General features: G+C 43.3%; 3 protein-coding genes and 1 long non-coding RNA gene across 15 annotated transcripts in view; 3 read left to right on the top strand and 1 right to left on the bottom strand.

Annotated features, from left to right (window-relative positions):
• The window catches only part of LOC124850922, a 52,119-nt gene extending 47,299 nt beyond the window's left edge, over positions 1-4,820 (bottom strand). For 5 of the 11 annotated variants that reach the window (XR_007031996.1, XR_007031997.1, XR_007031995.1 and 2 more), the window contains exons 1-2: positions 4,671-4,801; positions 4,047-4,197 (exon numbers count right to left, since the gene is read on the bottom strand). This is a non-coding gene — a long non-coding RNA (uncharacterized LOC124850922). Of the gene's footprint in view, positions 1-4,046; positions 4,198-4,670 lie in introns of all 11 variants that reach the window. The other 6 variants (XR_007032004.1, XR_007032000.1, XR_007031993.1 and 3 more) reach the window with 5 other exon arrangements.
• Positions 123-3,204, top strand: LOC118318116 (CARD- and ANK-containing Inflammasome Adaptor Protein). Its single transcript, XM_035647464.1, has 4 exons — positions 123-1,296; positions 1,444-1,627; positions 2,147-2,369; positions 2,458-3,204. The coding sequence occupies exons 1-4, from the start codon at positions 123-125 to the stop codon at positions 3,202-3,204; spliced, it is 2,328 nt and encodes a 775-aa protein (XP_035503357.1).
• Positions 4,821-4,939: 119 nt separating the features above from the next.
• On the top strand, positions 4,940-8,142 carry si:dkey-86e18.1 (uncharacterized protein LOC557342 homolog). Of its 2 annotated transcripts, XM_035647145.2 has the most exons (6): positions 4,940-5,078; positions 5,602-5,798; positions 5,963-6,003; positions 6,099-6,173; positions 6,288-6,477; positions 6,774-8,142. In XM_035647145.2, exons 2-6 carry the CDS (start codon positions 5,732-5,734, stop codon positions 7,337-7,339), a joined length of 939 nt encoding a protein of 312 aa, XP_035503038.2. In that variant the 5' UTR covers positions 4,940-5,078; positions 5,602-5,731; the 3' UTR covers positions 7,340-8,142. The 2 variants fall into 2 exon arrangements, with proteins under 2 accessions (XP_035503038.2, XP_035503039.2); XM_035647146.2 differs by lacking the exon at positions 4,940-5,078 and having other exon boundaries at positions 5,179-5,798; positions 6,291-6,477.
• A 1,196-nt stretch (positions 8,143-9,338) lies between these two features.
• Positions 9,339-12,097, top strand: faslg (Fas ligand (TNF superfamily, member 6)). Its single transcript, XM_035647147.2, has 4 exons — positions 9,339-9,694; positions 10,300-10,342; positions 10,431-10,493; positions 10,586-12,097. The coding sequence occupies exons 1-4, from the start codon at positions 9,416-9,418 to the stop codon at positions 11,002-11,004; spliced, it is 804 nt and encodes a 267-aa protein (XP_035503040.1). The 5' UTR covers positions 9,339-9,415; the 3' UTR covers positions 11,005-12,097.
• The last annotated feature ends 755 nt before the right edge of the window (positions 12,098-12,852 follow it).

Genomic DNA, 12,852 nt, shown 5'->3' with positions numbered 1-12,852 from the left:
GTTTTTCACTTAGCAATAAGGTATAAAACAGATGCATACACGCACAACCAGAATCAGAAGTTCTTGACTTGCTGAGTAAGAGCGCCTTTAGATTCCTACATTACATTCCCTGTGTATTTATAATGTTTAATATACTCAAAGGATTTGATCCTCAAGCATTATCAAACTACATCAACCCGTATGCTGTGGATGTGATCCGGGCAAAGAGAGAGGATCTGATTTATGGAATCTCACACACTGAGGATCTACTGGATCTACTCGTCACAGCGGGGGTCATGACAGCAGCGAAGAGATCCATCGTTTTGACCATCAGGACTCAGAAAGATCAGAACTCCAGGGTCCTGGACATCCTGGAGGCCAGAGGTGAGAGGGCATGTCGCAAATTTTTCCATCCCTGTCTTATGCAAGCTGAGCCCGACCTTTATGGGCGAATCAGGGCCTATGTGGGGAGTGTGAACGAACATATTAGAGACACAAGGAGACAGCTGATTGGATATTTGCTGGAAAAGGAAAAGGATGGAATGGAAGCAATAGTCACTCAGACTCTCAAGAAGACTTGTAGTTCATATGCCTTCGAAGAAACTAAAAGATTTAGCCCTGAGAACAAAGAGAGCAGCCCTGTACCACTTGAAAAATCAGGGGATAAAGCAACACAGCGTAAAGCAGAAAACCTCATTCACATGATCGCTACAGATGGGGAGCTGCTGCTGCTGAAAGAGCAGTTAGAAGACACAAATATCAACACTGTCAATTCTTCCAATGAGACTCTTTTACACGTAGCTGCTAAGAGCGGGCATCTATCCATTACCGAGCATTTGGTCCGTAAAGGAACCAGAATGGACCTGCAGGAGGATAATGCTCACACAGCTCTTCACAGTGCAGCCAGCAGGGATCACACTGAGACTGTCAGGGCCCTCATAAAAGTCGGGGCCCCCATCTACTCTTTGGATATCCACAATAAAACTCCCATCCACTCAGCAGCAGAAAATGAGCACCGGGATGTTGTGAAAGCGCTGGTGAAGGAGGAGGCCAAGCAGTCTGAGGGCCACGCGCAGCACACGTATCTCCACAGAGCAGCCATGGAAGACAACTGGAGGCTGGCTGAGTTGCTGCTGCAGAGCGGGGCTGCTGCCAATGCAAGAAACCACCAGAACAAAACTGCTCTGTTTTATGCAGTCACCAGGAGCAATGAGGAAACAGTGACGGCCCTTCTGAACGCAGGGGCTGAAGTTGACTGTGATGTTGTAAATGAAGCCATTAAACTCAATCAGGAATCAATTCTCAATCTGCTGCTTGGTGAGTTATTACCCCCCAAAGACTGTAACACTTAAATACATGTTATATCTTGAATTAACACGAGTCGCCATGCAGTAGAGGTGAATTATTCATCAATAAATAAACAGAAATCATACAAGCTCACACAATGTTTTGTTCAAACCACAGCCAATGCCAGAGGAGCTCTGAGTGAAGAAGCGCTGGGCTCGGCTCTTTTCTCTGCTGTTAGACAGAACCAACACGGAATGGTTACTGCTCTGACAGACAGCGGAGCAAACGTTAACATGTGTGACGAACGGGGATACACTCCTCTCCTGTTGTCGGCTGAGCTGGGACACTCAGAAGTCTTCAGGTAACTGTCCTCCAACAAGGAGTCAGTCTTGCTACAACACAGTGGCGTGGCTCCTTCACAAGATAAACTGCACGGAATATGATAACTGTGGGGTGTAATCAGTGGCTTTTTAATTTTAGAGAGAAACGCCACAAAGAAATATATTTTCCATTTTCTCTCTCATCTCCTTCCTCTCTTTCCAAAACAAAACAGAAAACTGACACATCCAGTCTGGGAAGACTCTTCTGGGATTCATGCAAGTATTGTGCAGGATAATGAATAGTCAAGGAGGATTTTTTATAGAATCCCTATCCTGATCTAAACATCAAGGTCTAAATACGAATTTGGAAAAGAAAAGAAAATGAAGAAAGAAGGAAGTATTTGGAGTTGAAGTCTACAAGTTTGAAAGGGATCAAATCCGGTGGTGTGGATTTAGTTACTAGTGTAACTAGTTACCGCCTGTGGTTGAGTTGCATTGTGTGAACTAAAAAAAGCAGACAATTGTTATGTATAATAGTGACCTTATTTCTTCCATTTCAGAGTGCTTGTAGCAAAACAGGCCAAAACGGATGCTACATTATCTGACCGCTCCTCTGCCTTGCACTTGGCTGTTCACAGCAGCTGTGTGCCCATAGTTCAGACATTGCTGGAAAAAGGATTAGACCCCAACATACCTGGACCTAAAGCCCAAAACCCTCTACACCTCGCTGCTCAGTCTAATAGATCAGAGTTAGTCGGTCTGTTGTTAAAAGCTGGAGCAAAGGTAATTTTCAAACCAGTTGTTGAATGGTGTCCGTTTGGCTTTTATTTACAGCATGTTTGTGGGGCCTGAGTGTTGTCATTTCTTTTAGGTAAATGCAGTAGCCCAGGATGGACTGACCCCGCTCCACCTAGCCAGTCAGCAGGGCCATGCAGACACAGTGATCCAACTTCTTCAAGGCAAGGCAGATCCAGCAGAGAAAGATAGGCTGGGCAGGACCGCCCTGCACTGGGCAGTGTCATCCAAAGGAGAGAGCAGGGTGGTGGACTTGCTGTTGTCAGCCAAAGCCTACCCAACCGCCACTGACAATGAGAGGAAAACTGCCCTCCACCTGGCTGCTATGGAGGGGAATTTAAACGCGGTCCATTCCCTGTTGTACCACAAAGCAAAGGGAGGGGCTAAAGACAAGGATGGCTCCACGCCACTACATTACGCAGCAGCTGGGGGTCATACCAGTGTGGTTTCAGCTCTTCTACAGTCACTCAACAACAAGGGGATAGAGGAGAGGAATGTATGGCGGAAAACACCACTTCATGTCGCAGCTGAGAAGGGCCACGACAGTGTGGCTGTGCTCCTGCTGGAGGCTGGGGCAAAGATCAACGCTGCAGATCAAAGTAAAGACACCCCTCTGCACAGTGCTGTCCGAGGTGGACACCAGGAGGTGGTGAAGAGGCTTGTGAACCGGGGCCAAGCCGTGCACATGGGACGGAAGAAGGTGAATCTGCAGGCTACAAATAAAGTGGGGAAGACACCACTGCAGGTAGCAGAGAGTGGAGACACACCAAATCATGAGAACATTGCAACTTTACTCAAGAGAAAGATGTTCCTTATCAAATAGAGAGAGAGCAGTTGAGAATGGAACTGACAGTATGCATGTATATCTATTTGTAATGTATGCCATCATTTGTAATGTTTGGAATGGGCCTTGCTCTGGTTGTTGTGTGGTCTGTACCCAGTTTGTTTGCGTGGAAAAAAGCCTTTGAAGATTCATTACACATATCTCACATATCCTTTATCGCAAGATCTACGAAGGTGTAAGTTGCAGGATGACTATGTCGAGGAACTGAGAAGTCAGCTTCATAAAATTAATATTACCGTTGATTTACAATTCAGGAACTCAAATCACTGATGAAAACCCATCTCAAAGCTCCATTGTAACCTCTGAAAGGAGTCAAAGACATGAAAACACACCTTAGATACTGGCTATAAGGACTTTTATCCAGCTAATAAATCCACATGCATCCGTGTTCCTGTCTGTCTCCCTGTCTGTCAGACACGAGTAAGTTCAGTGTCAACGTTTTTGTTTGGATAAGAGGTAGTTGACATTCACATGACGTAAGCTAACACATGTTTAACACAACCCTTTGACGCGGGAGGGACATTATCAGCGGCATTACTGAGTGTTACTTTTTGAGTTTGTAAATAGAACTAACAACATCACACACAAACAGGACAATTTTAAAATGGCAAAAACATAGATACTAGTCTCAGAAAATGAAGCAGGTATGAAGTAATGAAGCCCTCATTCGCCATGTCCAAAGTTACCCATGTTACCCAAGTGCTCTTGAATATTGAACTAGATAATATCCCAGTTCTGACATTGGCCTCCATGATAGGGTTCGACAAGGAAAGAAGAATGTTCTCTTCTGGTCAGTATATCATCACCAAGTGTCAACCCACCCTGACGTCAGCCGTTGGTTTGTGAACCGTCGTTTGGAAGCCTCGAGTTCCGCATCTAGAGCAGCGCCATTTTGTTTGTTTTGTTTGCAACTGGACGTAGATTTGGGGGAGGGTCTGACTGAGAGCTCGTCCACTGCACGTCCACCGACACCTGCAAACGTCCACCGATTGGACGGACCAGATGTCAATCACGCCGAATCTACGTTCCAATGCATACGGTGCTTTATCGTCTAATTTAGTCTAAATGAGACCATAATTTACTAAATGAACAACATGATGTATTGGAGAAGACTTGAAACTAGAGATTGAGACCATAAACTCCTCGAGATAATCTTTACTGACGTTATAAATCAAGTAAGAAGTGTCATTTTCTCATAGACTTCTATAGAAACTAACTTCTTTTTGCTGCCAGTGAGTCGTCCTCACCTGGTGATTCAGAGAGTACAGGCGTCAGGCACTTAAGCATTGAACTAGAATTGAACTAGAATTGAACTAGATTTTGCAGACCCAGTGATTGCATCCACTTTTATAGTTCAGTTTAAGAGCATCACATGGGGGGAAAAAAATCTTACAGCAACTAATCTTACAATTATTGAATGGATTGCCATGAAATTGTGTAAATACCTTGTTTACCGTCCTCAGATGATGATTTGTTGCAACTTTTCATCCTGTGTCATTTAGTCAAACTAATGTTAGCCTGCTAATGTTTGGAATGGGTCTTGCTCTGGTTGTTGTGTGGTCAGTGCCCAGTTGGTCTGGGTGGAAAATGCCTTTGAAGATTCATTACATAAATCTCACATATCCTTTATCACAAGATCTTCAAAGGTGTAGGCTGCAGGATGACTATGCCCCCCACACACACACACACCACCACAGAACTTTTCCATTCTATAACTGAATCTTATTTCCTCAGAACAGAAAATGCCATGATGACAGAATATTGATCGTGATTGATAATTTTAGAACTTTATTTATAAATTAAGTTTTATCCAACTTTGATGGATCGCTTGTTTACTAGTCGACTGTTTTTAGGTTTGTGAGTTTTTAGGGGTTGTGGGTGGTAAGTGGGTTACAGTTATTTTGTACAAAAAAAGATTTAAACACAAGAAAAATAGAAATATATAATACATATACTGTTGAACTGAACTTTGAAAGACAGAGAGAGAGAGAGAAATGCGTGTAGCTGCCTATGACCTACAAACAAGCAATCCAAATTGATAGCTGGGGTGCCACCATGTTCAAACCATAAGTGACCAGAATGTTATCGTGAAGCTTTTGGTGGAGCGGAAAACATTTTATCAAAATACACATTCATCAATTTATAATTTTGTCACAGTTATGGGGGGAGTCTTATTTATTTCCCAGAAATGTCTGTTACTTTAAGCTAACAAGTACATTCATATTTATATATTAATTTGATAAATGGTTAGAGTTAAACACTGTAAATAAAAGATACAATTAAGGTTTATCCTGAATGGAAACACAAAATACAAAAGATTCGAACCATGCAAACAAATAAAGATGAAAAAATTCAATATTTGAGTTTTATTCCAAGAATGTTTCAGAATGGTTCTTGCCTTCGTCAATTGACGATGTACTCTCGCGAGATGTCAGTGACGCCACGCGAGGGTTCCCGCGTGTCACGTGGCATTGTTTGGCGTCCGAAGTGTTGACTGAGCGGTTCGATGGCGAGGAACGAGGAGAAGCAACAGGGGAAACTGAACAGACTGTGGCTGCAGAAGGAGAGAGAGGGTAAGCAGAGGGTCGCCCATCAAGAAACACACTGAGATTTACTGAACATTTGACTGACGGAGAACACCCTGCTCTGCGGGGTGCTAGCTTCAGCTGTTAGCCACATTAGTGCTAAGGTCCAGGTGGACATTATTAATACGAACCTCCTACTGCTTCCTGTGCAGAGGGACGACTCCGAGATGTGCACGAGCGGAGACCTAAGCTGGTAATGGAGCAGTTGCTCACCATTAACAAACCTTTCACAACTCAGCTCACGTTTACCTGAACCAGCTTGTGTCAACCAAACCTTTTCCCCCGCAGTCCACTCTCCACTCAGCCTCCTCTGTGAGGAAGTGGATCCCCTGCATCAAGAAGGAAATAGAGTATTGTCTGCAGGTGAGTGAATCGCTTGTGGTGTGTAAAGTAGATAATGTAAATGTTATTAAAGGTAGTTGCGGATGATCTAACGCTCCTGCTTTGCCTGTTTTTTTCTTGTCTTCTTCCTCTCAGCAGTCGCAGCTGTCTCATTACCCAGAGAGGAAGATCGCCGAGTTCCAGCTGCACATCGAGGCTCTAGAAAAGGAGTACAAACGCTTCACTGCCAGACTGCGTGTTCTCGACCCTTCCTGTAAACACAAGCCATGGACTCCTCGTGCATACTGCAAAAGGAGAGCAGAGACACTGGACTCTCAGAGAACAGGTCAGTCTCTCATACTGCAAATACTGTTGAGAAATAATATGACTCAGTGCTGCAAAGACTGTTCATGTCATGGTCTTTTTAAATCCACTTTTTACCTTGTTAGAGTGTAACTTCTTCATCTGCATGAAAATTTCCGTATTTCTGTCTATCTACATACACTTACGTCCAAACACACCAGGTATAGACCATGAGCTGCATAGTCTATACCTGGTGAACTATTCCTTTAAGACGCCGGTGGCTGACAGTCTTCTGGCCTTTCATCTCCTATCTCTCTGTGTCGTCACTCTGGTTTGCAGTTAAAAACCCTCTGCACGGTGAGTCACATGAGGAGAGCAGTCAGTGGAGTGGAGCTGACAGTGACTTGGGCTCCAGTTGGACAGGATGTCACAAAACCTCAGCCACTGAGAGGCGGGACCCTCTCAGCTATTCAGAGGGGAGATTTCAGACCCCTGTCGTCACCAAGCTGATGTCAGAGACCTCAGAGGCCGTCTGTGCAGACCAGGACCAGCCCCTCAGCTTTGACAGGACACGGCTCGCGGTCGCCACCGCTGCGTTCAGAGGACCGTCAGTTCAACTCGGCTCCTCTGAAACGCAGAGCCTGGCCAGGGTTCTGCAGTGTGGCCTGCCAAACCTCAGTAAATCTCCGTCAGGAAAAACCTTTCCACGACAGAACAGACACATAGAGAGCGATCACGGGGGGACCGTGGGCACGGCACAGAGACAATCTAAATCAGACGGTGAAACAGCAGAGAGGATACCTGAGAATCCGTCGAACACTAGCACCATGGAGGAGAGGACTGGTCATGTCCTGGGATTAGACTGTTATTCCTCCTCTGAGGATGACGATGACTGTGACACGTGACATTTTTGACACATTTTGCATTACAACAAATTATTTAATGACACATTTTATATCCTGTGTTCTTTCAAATGCGTCCTAATTGTTGAGGGATCATACAAACAAGCAGCACATTTTTAAATTACATAGTAGAAAATAATTGTTATTATTTAATGGCCCCTACATTTTCTCAACTATTTAGGATGTCCTACTGTGTGTATTTGGACAAATGTTAGTCCCTAATACCTGAGGATGGTTAATCACAATATCTTCATGTGAGAGAAAAAGATCAAATCAACCGATAAATCAACAAAAGATACGTTTCCATTTTGAATCAAAGCCCCACTCACATGAGAAAAAGATTTATTTGTATCATCCTGACCACAGCGGCCTCTCTTATGCAGCAGAAAGGATGGAGAATGTGAGAGAAATGCACAGTAATTTACGGAGATACTTGCTGATGGAGTGATTCATTTTAGTCTCCTTGACTGGTTATGTTATAGTATCTGGAGCAGCAGCTCTGAAGACAATCTGGTTAGACCCCAAACTGCACCCTCCCACCTTACCCACTCTGCTGCCGCTGCTGATGCTTTCAGCATGACACTTCTGGGAAACTGCCACATCAGCTTCTAGAAAGCAGACCCCGTGCATTTTATGGTTACGTTTGACGTAATCAACCTGTAAGTTAAAGCTTGGCCTGCGAATTGCAAGTTAGGTTTCCCTTTTGTCGCTGCCAGTAGACAGAGCTTATGCCTGAGTGATTATTTTTAAGTTACCAAAATACCCACAAAAACAATAAATAAAAATGTACTTTTACGCAATATAAATACTGACTCGACTTCACATTTGATGTAAATCATGATGAAAATCGCCTGTGTGAGAGAGCACTGCTGCAGTCCCCCTCAACTGCAAGGCTGCTGCTTGTATTAAGTTCCTATCTTTCAGGCCATAAAGATGCCCCGTAACAAAAAACACCAAAAGCCCACCAGAGTGCTAACTGATGTCTGGAAACATAGTTTTCTGATTAAGCAAAGTCTGATCTCTTATGGAAACTGCTGCAACCGCAATGAAAGAGCAGCATGATTGCTTCATATCCTTGGAAACGAACTTAGAAGTGTCACAGAGACCACAGTGGTATTAACTCCAAACTGAGTGGGGAGGAAAGCAGTGTGTTTTCAGCTTTCCTGTAAGCTCATCTACGAGAGGTATTGGTTGAGGTTAATTCTCACCCCTTTTAAAGTATCGCTGTCTACTCGCTACCAGCGTTTCACAAGCAACCAGCATGAAAGCTAGTGCAGAGACGTGTGCTTTTCATGTGGCAGCAGCATCTTCCAACCAAGAATACGCCGTGTGCTACTGAAACTGCCGCATCACTGTTTACCAACACAATGTTCCTCACAGAGACTAACATTCAAGAATAATACATTTGAATATCATGAATTTTTTAATTGGATGGCTCCTAGAGATAAGTGAGATTCAGCACATGGTTTAGATTTGAAGGAGCACTTTGATAAACCTGAAAAACCAGCACTGAGTGTACAAAAAAGAAAAAAGGGATCAAGACCTTTTACATACGAAATTGCTGGTCAGGTCAGGTGACAGGGTGTGAGATGGCAAAATCTTTATTTTCGTGGAATTTATGGACAGGGTTCTGATGAATGTGGTGGCGGATAGTGACACCTGCACACTAAATACTGATTGTTTTTTTTCAACCCAGAAGTTTTTAGAGGGTGGGTCAGGTGAAACCTAATGTTTCCTTTCGCTTCACCCTTATTGGTCTATGTCGGCACTGCAAAGTGTAAAGATGAAGCTGAACAAGACAAGCGCAGAAAAGACCCAAAACCCTACTAAAAGTTCATCAGCACAGAGAAAACTAAATGGATGGATGGTTTGATACGCTGATAGATTCTTGGCTTGTGTGAGTTTATGAAAAGTGATGGCCACTTGTCTCCACTATGTGTATGTGGGAGGGCTTTGTGGTTTGCAAATGCCTTGAGAGCTTTGTCTTTTAAAACAGAGGTGCTCTGACAAAATAACACACCTCCTTCGTGCAGAGGGGATTGATGTGCACACACTTTGTCGCTCAGTAGGACCTGCACCATGAACTGTGACCAGAGGCATCCATTCCCACACGGGTTCCCTGGGGATGGAGGTGGAAGTCCGCAGCACTCTGCCCAGCCTCCCAATCTTGTACCCTGCTGGTCGTTCTCGCCAGCCCAGGAGAGGGCGAGGAGCCGAGGGAAAGATCGGGGCTTCATTGGAGTCAGCCCCTGTCTGGCTTTGATCGTGCTGCTGCTGTTCCTGCTTGTGTTTGCAGCCCTGGGGTTTGAAGCCTATCAGATTTACAAGATGCAGACAGAACTGAGAGAGATGAGACAGGTAAGAAGCCACTGGATGCCACGAATATAGAAGTGAACATAGAAAGAGCCAAAGGTAAAGGAGGGAAGTTTGAAATTCTCAGACCTTTTTATTGAATTAAGAAGCCAATGGTGACGACAGCAGTGTGGAATATTAAAATATCAAGAGGAAATAAAGTGATGACCCCTTTGCAATGAGGTAGAGAAAGAATTGTTGGACAATGACAGAAATAATGTGAATATTTTTACTTTTAAAATTTCAAGGGGAGCAAATATGCAAAAGATTCAAATGTGTGATTTCTCTCACCTCACGTGAAGAGGAGGTGAAAGAGAGGTGTAGGGTAGGAGCATGGAAAACGTGGCTGGAAAGTTTAGTCAGAGCTGCAAAGTTGAATAATTAATTCACGTTTTACTTCACCATCATTTGAGGAGTCAATATGCCTCAGCTCTGCCCTGACATTTAAAAATGCAAACCAAGGACTTCATTGTTCCATCTGTGGTCACCGGTCCAGTGAGACAGGATATCCTCTCTCACTCACGCTGTCAGGTTAACTCCTATAATAAAAAAGCACAGCAGAAAAACGCCTCTGTGTGATGTGGTAATGAGATTCTTTCATTTCATTGAAGGGTAAACCTGTGACAGAGTTTCACACAGCTGCAAGTCAAATTGGTAAGTAGGAAACACCACCTATGGAATATCACCGACAGACTGTAAACTATCCTAAGGCAATGTGTTTCTAATGTGAGGTTTATTTCAGGTCTATATGAACCGGAGTTGCAAGGGAATGACAAGGACAACCGACCTGCAGCACATGTGATAGGTGACATTTTTATTGCAAATGGAAGCCATACTCTGTGATATCTTGAATCTACTGTACACATGGTAACATCTCCATCGACTCTCTTCTTGCAGGGCGGATCGAAAAAGAGGTATTCCGTAAGACTTTGCGCTGGGAGGCGAAGGTAGGTCAGGCGTTCTTCTCTGGAGGAGTGGCCTACCGGATTGAGGATGGCGGTTTGCAGGTCAACGAGAGCGGACTCTATCACATCTACTCACGAGTGGAGCTGATCTTTAAGAAATGCTCCCCCACATCCTGGTTTGTTCACTCTGTGTTTGTGAGGAGAACAGGACTTTCCTCGCCGCTGACCCTGATGGAGGCCCACAGGGCCGGCTTCTGCGCTCGGCAGCTGGAGAACCCCTGGACCTCAGAGAGTTACCTCGGCTCTGCCCTGAGGCTGCAGAAATACGACAGGGTCTTTGTGAATGTGTCGCACCCCGTGCATCTCAGCCATGAACATTATGCCAACTTCTTTGGTCTCTACAAAATATGAAGAGCTTGTGTTTTAGAGTTGACTGTGAACTGCTCTGAATTTCTCAGACAGGAGTGTTTTGTACTCATTACTTTGACCCAAATGATGCCAACGTGGAATGTTATTCCTGTGACACATCATAAGTGCACTGAATAGCATGATGTTAAAAACCCAGGGGATATTGCACATTCTCTGTATTGCCAGCTTTTAAATTGGTGGTAAATTTGAGCAAGTACTTTTGTAAATGTTGATAGGGTCAGTTAACACTAAGATGCAGGTTTAGTTGTAGCATTTTAAATATTAAATATTTATTTTGTCGTGCATCTGACATTTATGAAGTAGGTATTTTGTGATTTTTTTTGGGGGGGGGGCGGTAATAAATAAACAGATAATTTAATTCCCATTTGTTGAAACAAGGAAGTCAATTATTAATACGTTCTCATCTAAAGGGTGCAATGTGATGAACACCCACATGAGTTTTGTTCATGACCACTGGAAAATATTCATGATCATGATAATAAACTTGATTTCCATATATTCCACTGAGCTACAGCAGCAGTCAAAAACAGAGGTGAGTCTTTATTTGCCAGTTAAAATCCCTAAAGCAGCTAAAACGTGGATGCTACACAGTCCTGGTTAAATGAAAGTTTAAAATCTAGCTTACAGATCACTGTGCAGTGCATTGCTGCCTGCTCTATTTTTTTTTATATATTTAACACCCTCATAGCGCTGTTGATGGGTTTTGGTTTTTTCAGTAGACCACAAACAAACATGAGTTGAGTGCAAGAAGATGTACAGACTGGGCACAGATGAGGGGATAACCGAAGCAAGATTGACGTGTGTTTCCTTCCTGTGTGAATATCATTAGGGTCTTGCATGCATGCAGGTCGATTTTTGTTAAAGAGTCTTGCTTCTTTTCATGCACATGCTTCTACTTCTGAAATTGTTTTTGTACTTGGTTTGGTCTCAAGGCTGTGAACGCCTCTCAACCAGAGCCGAACAATCCGCTGCTGAGCTACAGTGGTGTTTCAGCACAGGACACATCATCCAGAAAAAGCAACTGTGCCAAACAAGAAAACAACATTTCACAAAAATAAATCAGTCGTTAATCTAATTGTATATTTTCTGTTTTGTTGCCAGAAGCATCAATATACAGATTTACTGCAGTTTTTTCTTTTTAAATTTAGGTTGGCGTTCACACTTTAACTCAGCAACATTCAATTCAAGTCAGTTTGATGTGTATAGTGCCAGGTCACATCATAGATTATCTCAAGGCCGTTTTCAGGTCGCGACCTAATTATGTTATACACCTGATTGAAATATCTCAGTCTTCACGCAGCCTGTGATCCCGTCTGCAATCAACAGTCTTGTGGTTGCGACTTTTACTCATCACAGTACTCACTGTTGGCAGTGGTACCCTGCCCTAAATCTTTCTTTGAGTCTAAAACATTCTATCGACCTAAAAGTGCGTTGTGGCTCTAAAAATAAAAGTATCTACTTGGACCCAGCTTTCCGTCAAATGACACACAGATAATAATGATACTTTTTGGAGAACATAGATACATGCCAGGAATACAAGGGCTTTGTGAAATGTGCACAATTTCACAGTTTTCTACAAACTTTGTAGAATAGATCTAAATATAAGAGAAAAAAAATGTTTTAATCCTGGCAATTTTTTAAATATTTCATGTCCAACTGAAAAGCTTTTTTAGCCATTCGAGACTATAAACAATTGATCAAGAAGAATGGTAAAAGTTCAATCAAGCTGTATCAAATTGCACAGACTCAAAGATAGCAGTCCCCTAAACATGCCAAATTTTTTTTCATCAGGATCCAATTATTCATTGGAAAATTGGTGAAAGTGTCAAA

This window comes from Scophthalmus maximus, chromosome 13, assembly GCF_022379125.1.
Source record: "Scophthalmus maximus strain ysfricsl-2021 chromosome 13, ASM2237912v1, whole genome shotgun sequence".
NCBI classification, from domain to species: Eukaryota; Metazoa; Chordata; class Actinopteri; order Pleuronectiformes; family Scophthalmidae; genus Scophthalmus; species Scophthalmus maximus.
The sequence above is the reverse complement of the archived record's forward strand: the minus strand, read 5'-3'. Positions and strand labels throughout refer to the sequence as shown.

Bases quoted from the DNA above. Each gene is read 5' to 3' on its own strand.
- LOC118318116 (XM_035647464.1), top strand. From the start codon at position 123: ATGTTTAATATACTCAAAGGATTTGATCCTCAAGCATTATCAAACTAC. The intron at 1,297-1,443 runs GTGAGTTATTAC...TTCAAACCACAG, and splicing joins AATTCTCAATCTGCTGCTTG to CCAATGCCAGAGGAGCTCTG. The intron at 2,370-2,457 runs GTAATTTTCAAA...CATTTCTTTTAG, and splicing joins TGTTAAAAGCTGGAGCAAAG to GTAAATGCAGTAGCCCAGGA.
- si:dkey-86e18.1 (XM_035647145.2), top strand. From the start codon at position 5,732: ATGGCGAGGAACGAGGAGAAGCAACAGGGGAAACTGAACAGACTGTGG. The intron at 5,799-5,962 runs GTAAGCAGAGGG...CTTCCTGTGCAG, and splicing joins GCTGCAGAAGGAGAGAGAGG to AGGGACGACTCCGAGATGTG. The intron at 6,004-6,098 runs GTAATGGAGCAG...TTTCCCCCGCAG, and splicing joins ACGAGCGGAGACCTAAGCTG to TCCACTCTCCACTCAGCCTC.
- faslg (XM_035647147.2), top strand. From the start codon at position 9,416: ATGAACTGTGACCAGAGGCATCCATTCCCACACGGGTTCCCTGGGGAT. The intron at 10,343-10,430 runs GTAAGTAGGAAA...GGTTTATTTCAG, and splicing joins CACAGCTGCAAGTCAAATTG to GTCTATATGAACCGGAGTTG. The intron at 10,494-10,585 runs GTGACATTTTTA...CTCTTCTTGCAG, and splicing joins ACCTGCAGCACATGTGATAG to GGCGGATCGAAAAAGAGGTA.